At 37.5% G+C, this 14,521-nt stretch overlaps 1 protein-coding gene across 2 annotated transcripts in view; it reads right to left on the reverse strand.

Moving 5' to 3' along the window:
- The window catches only part of csnk1g2b (casein kinase 1, gamma 2b), a 41,334-nt gene that overhangs the window by 16,751 nt on the left and 10,062 nt on the right, over positions 1-14,521 (reverse strand). For both annotated transcript variants that reach the window (XM_079244948.1, XM_079244949.1), the window contains exon 3: positions 5,181-5,250. In XM_079244948.1, the coding sequence (XP_079101074.1) occupies positions 5,181-5,250 (70 nt within the window). The remainder of the gene's footprint in view (positions 1-5,180; positions 5,251-14,521) is intronic.

Raw genomic sequence — 14,521 nt, forward strand, 5'->3', positions numbered from 1 at the left:
TGAAGAGCTGACATGAAGCTCGGTGGGCTGTTCCTACATCACCATCTTGACAGAGGCATGCGTGTCATCTCACCCGGAAAATACAAATATGGGCAAAGAGGTGGAGCTGAGAGGGGGGCTCATGGTGAATGATTTACATCAAGCAAACTCCGAGCTAACCCAGAGATAACAGGAGCTAACCAGTTAACAAAGGTTAGCGGGCTAAAGCTAAGTCACTTTGATAACCGGCTAAAAACCAGTTGTTCTGCGTTCTTCTGACTTGAAGCGGGAGCTTGGGTACCTGTCAATCAAAAAGACACGCCCCTAAATATGCCGAAATTTTGAGATTAAATTACTTTTAAACAGGTGAGTTAGAAGAAAAAAAAGAAAGAAAAAAAATCGCTCTTCCCACAGTTGTCATGAAGGCAAACCTGACCTATTAATCCAAAAATGGACTTTTGAACCAGGCTGTTAACATGTTTATTTCTGCGATCAAGTTGGCCTTTTTAACATGGAGAGTCTATGGGGATTTGCTCTGTTTTGCAGCCCCTAGTGGATGAAGGGGGAGCTGTAGTTTTATGCACTTCTGCATAGGCTTCACTTTTAACCGCATGAGTTTTAGGGTTTTGATTATGTCATATTAAAAAAAAAAAAAGTAATAATATTAAATTAACACTGATCAGAAGGAGGTTCTGTGAGAGGACAGAAGCGCAGATGCGGCGCTTGGACCTGACCTTGATCTTTGTTGTTTCTCCGGAACGTGTTTAGTTACTGACAAAAAAAAAAAAAAAGGAGACGAACTACGACTATTTTAAAAAAAAGATGATTTATTACAAATACAGAAAAATGGACAGAGTAGTAAACATGCGTCTAGATGGATGGAGAGCAATCGATGCAAATCTACTCTCCCCGACTTTCAGGGCATATTTAACTTCCATATTTTCACCACAATTACATCAGGCTAAAGGTTATGTTTAGGCATTCAACTGTGATTGCTAAAGAAGCTGGAAAATGCATAAAGTCAACAAAGAAACCCCATAAATGTTGTGTTAAAGCTACATATTCCAATAAACAGTCCCTGAATGATAGCTGGGCCTTATAAACTGTGAGCTTGCAGCTGAAACCATTTCATTAACACCACTGATAAAATACTAAAGATGCCACAGATTGGTAGTTTCAAATGCTTTCTCTACACCATCCGTAATATTACTCCAACCAGGAACAACTAAAACAACAGGGTATAATCAATTACTCATTTTTTAAAGGGAAAAAAAAAAAAAAAAAAGGAAAAACATTGAGGCAGGATTCCCGATAGCTCTGATATGTTCAGGAAAACATAGAAGTAACAGTATGCAGATAAGCTCTTGCTGGGAATTAAGTGCCAAGTACTCCATGCTATGTCATATCTGAGGCTCATGAGTTGGGCAGGACTAACAGGGTCACAAGTCTCCATTTAGCCAAGTTGACCACATAAGTAGACGTAATCTATCACCTTGATTCCTCTCATGTTAGACAGTCTAGAGTCTTCCTGCCATATCATCATAGTGGCCAGCGGTCAGTCAAAAATAAGGCTTTTTGGCAACACTGTGTTGTAAAAAAAGTAGCTATACAGCATCTAAAAAGGATGTTGACAGACTTAAAATTAACTGTGCCCTTTACTAAAAACTATTCATTTTCCATTGTCACTTGGGCCTCATCATCTCGCCACTAGCGGAGTAGCGGACTAGCGGATTTTGATAATTTTCTTTTCATTTAAATAAAAAACAAAGCAGATACCGTTCAATAAAAAGTATCACAAATCACAGAGAAACCATGTACAGATGTTTATGCTTTTTCACAGATGACAAGAGGGTCGGAAAAAACACTTTCTTTGTTTCTGAATATACAAACAGAAATGTGTTTTCCCAAACACTAAAGACAGACATAACATCATAAGAAATGACACAGGAGATGACAATTACAGTTACTGGTAAGTTACGGTGTATTTAGTAGGTCTTGTGGTAAAATGTGTGTCTACACACGGTTTAAGATTAAACGACAGATCAGTATGAAAGATTAAAAAAAGAACAGCCACAGAAGAAAAGAGTAAGGCACACCCTGTCAGTAATGCATGTTTGATTGTTTTCCTGCAAATTGCAGGGAGGACACAGTCAATCACTGAGGCAGATGATACTGTGACTGAGGAGACTCGGGAAGCTATCCAAGTAGACACCATAATGGCCTGAATGCTTGTAGAGGCCCAGCTATAAATAGTCAAGGACTGCCCTAATGCCCTGACTCCTTATCAACAGTGGAGGGCTTTTGCTCGGGTACAAGGAGCCAAGAAGCTTGCACGTGTCACTAAATTAGATCAGAACACACACATTTCATCTGACTGATGAGAATAACTTGCAACATACTTCAAATTAAAACACAAATAAACTTGTTATAACAATACCCATATAAATGGTTTTCATCAGTTTTAATTCTGTATTATTATCCAGATGATCATTGTAAATCAATTGCCTGTGTATACCTCTGTACAAGCTGATTCAAAGGCAGTGATTCACTTGTACAAATTACATTTAACAACTGTCATCACCAATGAACCAAAACAAAAGTAAGTCATACATATCATAAAGCGGGCAAGATTTTTGTTGTTGTTTTTTAAAAAAAATTATGCATCCAAATGTGCTCAACAATATATACTGATTTATATATTACTTAATTGATAACACAATAAGCTAGAAAAATATATTCAAAAAATGAAAAGATAATCAATAACCAATGCAACATTAAGGTTTGGGTGGTTGTATCAAAAAATGCAACATGAGCACACAGACATCTTGCCTGTACCATACAATCTTAGTACTGGTGTCATATTAAACACTATACTTTCAGGTTAACTTTAACAGTTTCCATGTATCATGGGGCAGCCAAAACACAACATGCATCTCACAAAGTTTAAAAAATGTGACACTTGTGTCTTCCCAAGCATCCACTCTGTTGGACATTGCTGAACCTGATCAAGTTTGGTTGACTCCTTTACACCTCCTTAACCCAGGTACAGTTGCCAGTAATATTATTGAATCCCTATCCCAGTAGGACATGAATCATTTTAACTGACTGGGCACCCAGACCAAACTCCAGAGCTTCAGCCACGGAGTTTCAGTCATGTTTCATTAATGTTTTCCGACAGCAATGTAGGGAACTGTGTATGTATGAGGTGGGATTTAGAAGCAGGAAGACAGCATAAAGTAAACTGAATTGCAACACAAATAAAATGCAGATCTAAAAAATACACAAGAAATTAATGAAAGAATTTTTCCCCACGATAAATCACACTTGTTACAACATCATTTATTATCTTTGACATAAAATAAATGATGCTCTCTCTCATTTGTCAAGTCGTTGCACCATCTAAGACTCAAACCTTAAAAAAAATAATATGATGAATGTTTGTTTGAATTCAGCCCATAGAGATGCAATATGGACTTTCTTTGGTTGAGTAAATGTAGTGTAGACAGTAAATAACTGATGAAAAAGGTGGTGCAATGTAAAAATCATCTATATGTCTGATGAAACCACTATGAAACGTTTAGTGTTTCTGTTGTTTTAGATGGAAAAATTGGATTTTCTATTGTATTCTTCTGAGAAAATTTTACTTACGATCAAATGTCAGGAATCATCCTTGATTCGTAAACAGAGATCTGGCCACTCTTTACTGCAGATCAGACACTGACTACACAGTAGGCCTGTCCGGTATACTGGTGCATACCAACAACTAGTGCTTATTTTTTTTATAATAATTTTTTATATACCACTTTACCAGCTCAAACAACGTCCAGAACGTGCACAGTGAGAAAGTGGTTCAGCGGGCACCGATTTGACTGCTGGACATGAACACTTCAGTGTGTGAAAAGGAAAGTTTTGAACAAAGCAGAATGCCTGCCGGCGAGAGCTCTCAAGACGAAGCACACTTTGCTAACCCAGAAGACCCAATTCCAAAAAGAGGAGCCACATCTGTGATTTTGATGTTCTTCGGCTTTAAAAGGTCGGACGTGGACCAAACAACAATCTTTTGCAAATGCTGCCGAGCGAAAGTGGTATCCGGCGGTGGTATCACTAGCAACTTGCTTCACCACCTTAGCCAAAAACATGTTTCAGAGTACCAAGAATGTCTGAAGCTAAGATACACACAATCCACTTCCACAGCTAACCCTGCAAGTAGCAGTCAGACGTCCATTCAAGACACGTTTGCTAAAGAGACTGCATGTGAGGAAAAAAAGCAAGCGACGGGTTCAGATATCTAATGCAGTCACGTTCCACCTCATGAAGGATATGGTTTCTATAAATACCATTGAGAAAGACAGCTTTAAGGCGATGGTGAAAACTTTGCATCCCAGGTATGTCCTGCCAAACTGCAGATATTTTAGCAACATGGCAGCAACACTCAGAACACGGGGGAAAATTACAGACCAAGCTGAAATCAAGTGCAGAAATTCTTTTCTTGATCAAAGATAATGAGGGTAAGAACACACTTGTATGAAAAAAGAATACCGTCAAACACCATAAAACCGACTTGAATTAAAATAAAACCATGACATGACAACTTTGCCATACTGCTCAGCCCTACTACATAATACTTCACACAATCCTGTATCATTGAATCAAAATATCCCTGAAACACTTTGTCCATTTAACAAAATAAAACATTAAATTATTTTTTTGCTAATTAGGCATTAGCTGGCTCTTCAGTGTGACTGGTGACAGGGACATTTTACAAACATTTAAAAATGCATGACTTGGTCTCAGATACAGTAAAAGCAAATGGTTGTGCGGCCACACAAAGACATGAATCATTTTGTTGAATTAAGGCTTCACACATGCAGTCAAGAATATGTTACTTTACAAGTGTTGGATGTAGGTACTGCCTGCTTAGTCAATTAATTAATCTCCTTGTTCCTGGTACAAACCATCATTACTACATTAGCCTTTAAAAAATGTATGCTTGGGTGACTTCATAGCAATTCTAATATTAGCAAAAAAGATAAAAACATCAGAAAAGAAATTGTTAACAGTGTACATGTGCATTTTGAAATATAAGGTCAGAATGTTTACATGTTAACCAAGTTCAGAATTAAAATGCCAATCTACATTCAACTCAGCCTTACTGTGCCATTTATTGAAGACTAATAACCTACAGACTGTATTGCTCTCACCTGAATTTCCCAACTGTTTGTAAAATCTATACTCCAAATGGAGCTGTGGCGCTCTGGACTTTATGGGTTCCTGAAAGAAAGAAGAAATGGAGAATGAAGTTAAAATTACACAGCATAAAAGTCAGTTAGCACAAACAATGCTGTCATTGCACTGTGACACTTTGACACTTCATTTTCAAAGCAATAGTTCACACATCAAAAGGGAATTTAACTAAAGAAGCACAAAACAGGAATATGTGTACTAAGAGTCTTTAATTGAGAGAAATAACAAACTTGAGCGAGTATCATCATAAATCACCCATTGCCTGCTAGTTTGCTCATTGAGCATGGAGAATACGGGAATCCTGAGGCCTTGGAGGGTTTACTTTAACAGCTACAATACAATGTTTTACTCAAGTCCTGGGTGAGGCTTTGTGAGATGTGAGAGGATAAAGAATAGTTCCAGCTGGTGTACAGCAGGCCATTGTGATGACATGGCTGATAATCAACCCACCAGCACTTGTATCGTGGGCTCAAGCTTTACAACCTAAAATGTAATCTGATTAGCCCCACTCTCAAGATGACAAGGGCATTATAGGCAAACATGAAGAGGAAAGACCTAACAAACCCAAATTAATTCCATTCCTTAATCTTCGATGGCTGTGCCAATGTCTGCACTAAAGCCCTTGTCCAAACTGGTAGCACAAAGGTCCACTTTTCACACTGGGACAGTTTACGGCATTACAAAAGATCCAAAGATCTGCTGCTTGTTAACCTGATAACCATTCCTTATGTGACACAATAAGCAATATATAGTGAGATGAATATTCATATCTACATACAGTACCCATGCTCCACCACCATATAGAGCCAATAAACCAATCACATTTTTTCTTGTTTCAAGAATTATTGACAATCAGGCACACTTGGACATTCAATTTTTTTTCTTTAGATAAAAGTGCAGAGTATTCATTTTGTTTTTCAAACATACTAAGAAGAGGCCCAACTCTAAAAGACGTCCAGTCAAACTAAAATGTACTACTGTGTTTTAGAAAAAGCAAAGGGGATATAAAATCCTTGCATGTAACACCACCACATCATAATGAAACATAAAGTTACCAATGCAAAAATAAAAAAAAGAAACTAATATCTTTATGCTGTAGACTGTTTATTAAATTATAAATTGGACTAATACTGGTTGATTATGACAGAATTCATAACCAGAAGGTTATGATTTCTAGCCACCAATTGATTCCCACTAGAGGCTGACATTTTTTCAGGAATCCCATGGGTCACAGGATTCCTGCAGGATTCCTTCGGGATTCCCACAGCATGGGAGTCAATTTTACTATTAATCACGTGATTGGGATGGTACAGGATAAAAAGTTAACGGGCGCATTCGGGACCTGGACCCAACAACCGACAAACAAAACGGGCGCCGTCATTTTGTAGTTTTCACTCAATAATCCTACACTGTAACCCAAGTTTAAAAACAAAAAAAAAAACTACACTACGCAGAAGTCAACACTGCTTCTGGCCACTGATTCCCCGTCAGAACTGAAATAAGAAAAGGAATGGAGTTAGTAAACATGCACGGAAAAACCAATATGGATTGACAACGCAAAGTTATAAGTAATGACGGTTAGGTTAGCGGAATTTAATCATTTAATCACATTCAATGTAAAGTATAAAGACTATTTAATTTTTAAAAATGGGAGCGGGAATTATTTTAAGTGGAAGTGGGATGGGATTGGGAGTAATTTTTATCGGGATTGGGACAGGTCTTTTTATTTTGCTTTGTTTTTTGTGGGAGTGGGATGTGTCAGACTCCTGTGTCACTTTCTAATTCCCACCATGGGAATATATATATATATATATATATATATATATATATATATATATATATATATATATATATATATATATACACACACACACAGAAACGCAGGCAAAAACATATCCACCTTGGCGGATATAAAAAATATAAATATAAAACCTCAAGTTACCGACGTGGCCAGCACAGAAGATAATCAGATATAGAATAGAAGGCAGGAGGTAATATAGAGGAATTGAAGCCTGTGGGAGGAAGACATGTGACTGATCTGGGAGGTGGAGCAGGGAGCTGTTACAACGTCATCTACCTCCTACACGAAGAGACAACAAGCATGTCGTACACAAGTCAGGCCATGCCAGAAAGAATGACAGAAAATACAAAATAATAATGGGTAAAAACAGATGGTACACCAAACTGCAGGACCCTTTAAAAACAGCTTACAATGGGAAACAGAGGCTTATAGCAGCTTTACGTACTTAAGAGTCATCTGTATTCTCAGCAGATGGGCTCAGCTATAGCTGTGTAAATGACCAGGGCCAAGCTGGGAATGTCTTTGCATATTACAAGCATTTTTTCAGCCTCCTGCACATATCTGATATATTTTGATCTTCTCTCTGAAGTGGCAGACCGAGAATTAGACATCTCTTGTGGTGTAATGGGGCTGGCTCTGCAGAAAATTAGTTAAGAGCAGTATTTAGGTTTTACAGTTTCTAAAACCCTATCCAGGGGAAAACTTCTCCCATTTATTTATGAAACTGAAGAAAAAGTTTCAACACTGTCGAAAGTAAATTCAGTCTTTTTTTTTATATGGATATTGTTGATTGGCCTTAATCTCAGTTATTTCTGAGGTCAGTTTTCAACCTTTTGATGAAACATAAAAACTCATACAAGAGTATAAATGGTAGTTACTGAGTATGGTGCCATGCAGTAGTGTGGCACATTGGCAGGTGTACACGCATGTTTAGATGACACATGGGCCAAAGTTAGTCTTCCCTGTCTAACATGCTGCTGTGTTGGACAAACCTCTCATCTCAGCTGTTCCAACTGCAGTCATTTGCTTCTCTGTCATGCACCGTCAACAAATTTAAAATACATATCCTTGTATGGTGGGCACCACCATTAGATGTGTGTGCAGAGTGTGTTTTGAATCAAGAAAAATGCTAACCTGAGTAACTGTTTCCAATGCAAGTCATGTTTGGACTGTTGTATTTTGGTGGGCCAATGTAGTTTTTTTTAACTGAGTTTAGAAATTTAAACCACCTTTGCATAAATATGTTTACATTTTTGAGTTAATATAGCCCAGCAAAACCTTCTTTATCATGTCATTTCTACATTATCAATTAAAAAATAAATAAGTAAAACAATGCAACAACACGAGAACCATTGTACCAAAGTAACCAGATGTCAACACTCCAACATCCATCATCATTGGTTTGGCTTAATTAAATTAAGATGCCAACTGCATGCGTGAGATGGGAGCATAAACAGTGTGACATAACTGCTCATCGCTGCTTACTGCTAAAAAGCTTAGATATTCATGGATATTAGCAGTCCCAGCAAATACTGCACTACTAGAATCAAATCTGGTTGCTACAGCAGCCTGGGATGGGTGTGAAAGGAGATGTTCCATGCCATTTCAAGGATCATTCTCAAGGGTAAAAAGCTTGTACTAATACACGATTATGTCATCGTGGATTAGGTGCTGATTTATACATTTTAACTGGAGGTGGCCTCCACAGACTTGTGTGGATGAAGCAAGTCATCAGCAGAATCAAAAGTTCTCTTCCAGGGATTAATCAACTGTGCATATGATGTCATGTATACTAAATCTGATCTTTGCTCCATCACAACTAGGAGTGAGCATAACTGATCTCAGTGACATGACTGAGTAAAAAAAAAAGCAAATAATTCAAGTTAACGGGAAAGATGGTTACTAATGGACATTCAAGCCTGAAGAAACTGACAAACTGCAAAAAGCATGATCTTGTTGATCAGTGACAAAAGGTGTGATTTTTAGACTCTTTTGCCAATTTAAAACCCATCACTTACCATTTTAATGTCAAGAATTGCCATATGAATAATTATCTTTTTTTTTTTTAGGATAACTTACATTATTTATCAGCCTCAAAATCAAGACACTATTTTTACTGACGCAACCTTCACATTACTTAGGATGTTGACTATTTTCTGTGATCAAAGAGAAATAAAAAGAAGAGAGCGTATGTTAATAATCTAATTTACTGATTTGACATATTCAGACCACAAACCTTATCAAATACATGATCCAGTGTAGTGAGGAGATATGAGAGACCATCTTTTGATCTAACAAAATGGATCAAACATTTTTTAATAAAAAGTCATATCAATAGACAGCTGGGTAGATGTACTGCGACATATAACATCTGTGCTGTTTATGATCTTGACAGCCAATGTGGCATTCAAAGTGTGTATATATCTGCCATGTCCACAGGAACAGATCCAATATTATACATAAGGCTCAGAATAGCTGCTGACCTTTGCCTGCTCCCAGTAAACAATTTCCCAATATGCAACTGGCCATATGACTCATTCAGTTAAGATCAGAGCAACTCAAATTTCAACATATTAATGATACTGATGGATTATAGTAATGCACATATTAATGGATATGGCAAGGAAAGTGTGCCCTGCTCTATTGAAGCTGATATGAACAGGGGTGTGTGTGTGTGTGTGTGTGTGTGTGTGTGTGTGTGTGTGTGTGTGTGTGTGTGTGTGTAGAAGAGAAGTGGCATAAAGTAGTGTTAGAAAGCAACAGCTGGCTGGTGTCCAGCACTTCTCTAGTTTCAGCTCAGATTTAACAGACTCAGGTCAAACCATCAGATGGCTCTAAAACACCACAGCTATAACTTAGAGCTGTTTAAATCAAACAATAGATGGACACAGGGTATACCTTTTAAAGAATTAATTTTTGTTTGTTCAATTGTCTTTTACAACCTCATATTTGTATATGAAGTCCATGACATGACTATAAAGATTGGAGGGTAACATATGTATTTATTTATTTTGATAAAAGTATATCAAATGCTAATTATAGCAACTGTTCACACCTTAGTCGTTTTACTTAACTCTTGGGGGCTCTGAGCATCAGAGTGGATGATTGAAATCTATCAAAGTCCAACTTCCCTTAAGCTAAAAGCTAATTGAGCTAATCAGCTAGCAGAGCTACGTGGGCTAAAGCTAAATCAAGCTTTTAGCTGGCTAAAAACAGCTGTTTTGCTATATTCTGCCTTCTTGCAGCTGGATAATGGGTACCTGCTGCTCGGGTGTGGCACAGCTCAAAGAATGGAGAGATAGCGCTGGACTTTTAGGGATGTATCATGTTCTCTCACTGTCAACATTCAAAATTGCTTTCACGGCAGATAGAAAACAATATCTTCCATTATTGTCAGGCATAAGTTGGGTGTGAGATGTCTTGTATTACACAAGAATTGGTGAATAGGAACTAAATTTCTCAGTTATCTAAAGTTGATTTATCATGAAGGCAGGGGTTTACTTAGGAAGATGACAAAACTTCTACCAGTGCAACAAATCTGCTTCAGACATCAAAGCTTCTACTTTTCATCTTTTAACACAAAATGCCTTGAAATGAAAGATCAGTTTTGACATTGTCCAGAATTTTTAATGAATATCAAATATAAAGAAATAAATATTCCACTTAGATGCATCAAATAAATTATAATAAGATATTGAGACTGCAACACAGAAAATTATATTGCTTACAAATACCGAAACACTATTTCCTTGGTACTGCCATTGCTTGATTTAAAAATGGACAGCTCCCAGGTCAACGTTTAAGAAAAAGTAAGTTGTTGCCTCAATCCTAATCATCTGTCCTGTTAAGCTGCAGCATATTTAAATTTCTAACATGATGCAAAATTGCTTCAATAATTACCCCTAATCATGTCATCTGCTAATAACAGGCTAACATAAACCTAAGACCAATTACATGAAATTACAATAATCTGATTCTAAGTGTTTATTTTGGCTCTCGGTCATCACTTCAATTACAATGTTAAGAAAGGAGTTTAGACAAAGCCTTAAAGGGCAAACTTATAGTAACAAAACAGAAAATATGGCAAGTTCTGCTTTAACCCTCGACACAGAATATTATTCTGAAAATCTGAGAGTAATTCAGAGCCAGAATAACTCCTTAACTTAAAACCTTTCAAATGAGAAGTATGATTTGTGACTTGACATGACCCGGATGTACACGTTGATGGTACAATTACAAAGCACTGACTGCTTCACAGGCACACACCCTAGTCCACTTTCCAACCCATTTATTTTGTGAAGTCAATTTGCACTTTGCATTTCCACAGAAAACATCACTGTCCTTGATGCGCCTCCTATGTCACCAGCATTTTGACACTAGGGCAGATTTTATGACTAAAACTTGAAGAATTTCTCAAAGGCACAATAAGTGTGTTTGTGAACAGACAGCATTGCTGTTGGATACTGATTAATTAGAGGATTAACAAGTTGACTGAAGTTAGGGTTTTACATACTGCTGGCATCCCCGGATTTATTCATTCACTCTGCCCAGCACGCACTCTAGAGAGCCCAAGCAGGTTCGAAAGAACTTAAATCGTCAAAATGTCACTAATTCCACCCAAACATGCTGATAAGGCTTTTGTGCCTTCACGGTTTTCCGACAACTGCCTGATGCTTGTGTAAGCTGGTGAGCTAGACTGCAACAAGAGCTGCTTATCATGCTTCAGTGGCAAGCCGACAGTAGAATTGGATACAACACCTCTGATTTCTATCAGAGATCCACACTGACCAGCATTATGAGCAGCTTTACTGATATAAACCACCAATATGTCTCTGCATCAGTGACTCAGTTATGGAATACTAAAAGGCACCCCTGGGACATTTCACCCTTCAACATAAATAAAGGGCAAAAAGCATTTCTGTTCTGTTTTTAGCAAGTTGATAAAACAAGTAAAGTATTTGCACTACTTCCAGCTGTATTTTAATATTCATGAGCCTTTTTAAAAAGGAAACAAGCAGAAAAAATAGGGGTTAAAAAATATTAAATAAATAAACACTGAACACCAGACAGCTGCGGCTTTGTTAACTATTTTGATGCTGTGATTTGTGTTTCTCCCACAACACAAATCGCTTACATGGTTGAAAATTACCATATGCTTATCCTACACAAGACCAACAGAAGTGAACTGAGAGACAATGAAACACTTTGAAAGGCTGTAAACCTGTAAAGGGTTGAGTGGTAAGACTGAGTGTATCACAATCTCTGACATACAAAGGAAAATAGTTTTAATAGAGTATGCTTACATCCAACTTAGTTTAATTAGGAGCTGTTTGACTCCAACCAAAATACCAATTTAAAACTGTCCCAAGCTAACACACTTCAGAACAGACTTCATTGGTTTTTTATTATTTTCCAGCAGGGAAAACAGAGAATCTTTTCATCTAGAACTGATCAGAAAGCATTTATTTGTTGATGCTTTTGCTCAAATATAAAATGGCACAGGCACCCTTGAAGCACAAATGTCCATCAAATGACAACCAGAGTTTAACCAAGTTGGTCCAACTCATGGAAATAAGCCTACTTAGCTTCAACTGATGATGTCCACACTTCAGCCAGAGCAACTAAACTCACAAGCTTAAAATAAGAAGCTTGAACTGCAATTGTTTTTCTTTCCACTCTCTCTTTTGTGCACAGTAAAAGCTATTTTATTTCAAGTCTGAAACATAGCAATGCCTTGAATAAGCACTGTCAACATAAAAATGGCTGCTACACAATGAACACTAGTTCTCTCTGTTTACTGTGTTAATCTCCTGAGGTGGTCACTCCAATATCAGCTTCTTACAGAGCTATGGAGACACTGCATCGTACAATGAGAGTCAACACTAAAGCAATCAATTACCATCCTGCCATGTTTAGGAAATATTACAACCACTTCAAAAAGCCTGTGGTAATTATTAACACAAGCAGCAAGAGTCTTAGGTACTTCCCAGCTTTTAGTGAATGATTTGAAAAGGAGCAACTGTGAAATCCAAAGAGTAAAGTTTGTTGTTTGAACTAGTTGTAGAGTGGTGGAAAATAGCATTTCTGCAAACGAGGCGAAAAGAACAACTACATGAAAGAGGTGCAGTTCACCTTGACAAGATAAACTGCGAATAAATAGAGCGACAGAGCAAGAAATAGAGATGCATCAAGATATCAGTTATGTTGCAACGAAAATGTACAAAATGCTTCAGGGGTGTAGATAATTAAAAGGTCATTTTCTGAGTGAACGGTTATGTCATCCTGCCAAAAAGTGCACTAGCTGAGATGGTGCGTGGATCATTTCCACAAATTTCCTGGACTGCAAGCATATATTTAACAGTTTTAATTCTCCAAAAGGCTGGGATCTCCCCCTAGAGTAGAGTCTACAGTGTACTTGCAGCAGCAGAGGCTATGTAGTCATGCCTTCACCACATAGAGGTTCGTCAGTGTCAGAAAGCACCCAGCTGGACCAAAGACTGAACCACTGTGTGTCCACAAGGCCTGCCAACAAAGGCAACCTTTCAGCATTTTCCCTTTTCTCTTGGCTTTTGCAGCAACATTTACAGCAGCTCTACATCCACTGGCAAAGAAACATAGCAATAGCCAACAATACATCTGTCTCTGCAATCACGTGGTGACTGTGGCATTGACCTTTGCTCCAAGTGCAAGAAGGTACAAGCCAACTCCTCAACTACACGAGAATGTCGGCAGATAAAAGCACCCAACAAAATTCTGAGCAATATCAGTAAACTGTCCTTCTAAAGCTGGCAGGTACAATTTATAATACAACAAAGGAGAAAGATTAGAATGAACAAACAACACTGCAGCCCCTATATAAAAAGGTTGCTTTACAATTTCCTGGTAGAGCAACAACCTTTGTCCAACCAGACACAAAGTAATAATTTATGTACTTCATCAAAGTTTCACGGTACAGTCGATCAATCGATGCTTACCGAACTTCAGTGATTAAATGACTTCCTTGATTTAAACACACATCTGGGTATGGGTGTAGGTCAGTTTCAAATTATTCAGTCACAAAATAAAAAAAAGTTGCAATTAAGTCAAGTGTCCAGTAAAAAGTTTCAATTTTGAGTTTCTACATTATACCAAAAGCAGTGTTTGCTACTTTTACCTTTTCATATATAATTAAAATAAACCAGTTAATATCTGTAGCAAAAAAACAACTGTTCAGGCAAAGTTAGCAAAAAGCACACATTTCCAAAGTCACCAGTGATTTAGCCCTTTCCGCTATTTATATTCAAACCAATGGATAAAGGTAATGAAAGAAAAAATTACAAACGTGTTACAAAATATGTTTCTAACATGGGACTGATGTGTCATGCTTCAGTGTTAAAGGAAGTACAGGCGGTCCTCGGTTTACAAACAACTTTCATTCCTATCGCTACAACGTAACCTGAAATTCCACGCAATTCAGATTTTTAGAAATACCCCCTATTGCCCATTGATCACTAAATA

Source organism: Telmatherina bonti (genome assembly GCF_933228915.1).
Source record: "Telmatherina bonti genome assembly, chromosome: 8".
NCBI lineage: Eukaryota > Metazoa > Chordata > Actinopteri > Atheriniformes > Telmatherinidae > Telmatherina > Telmatherina bonti.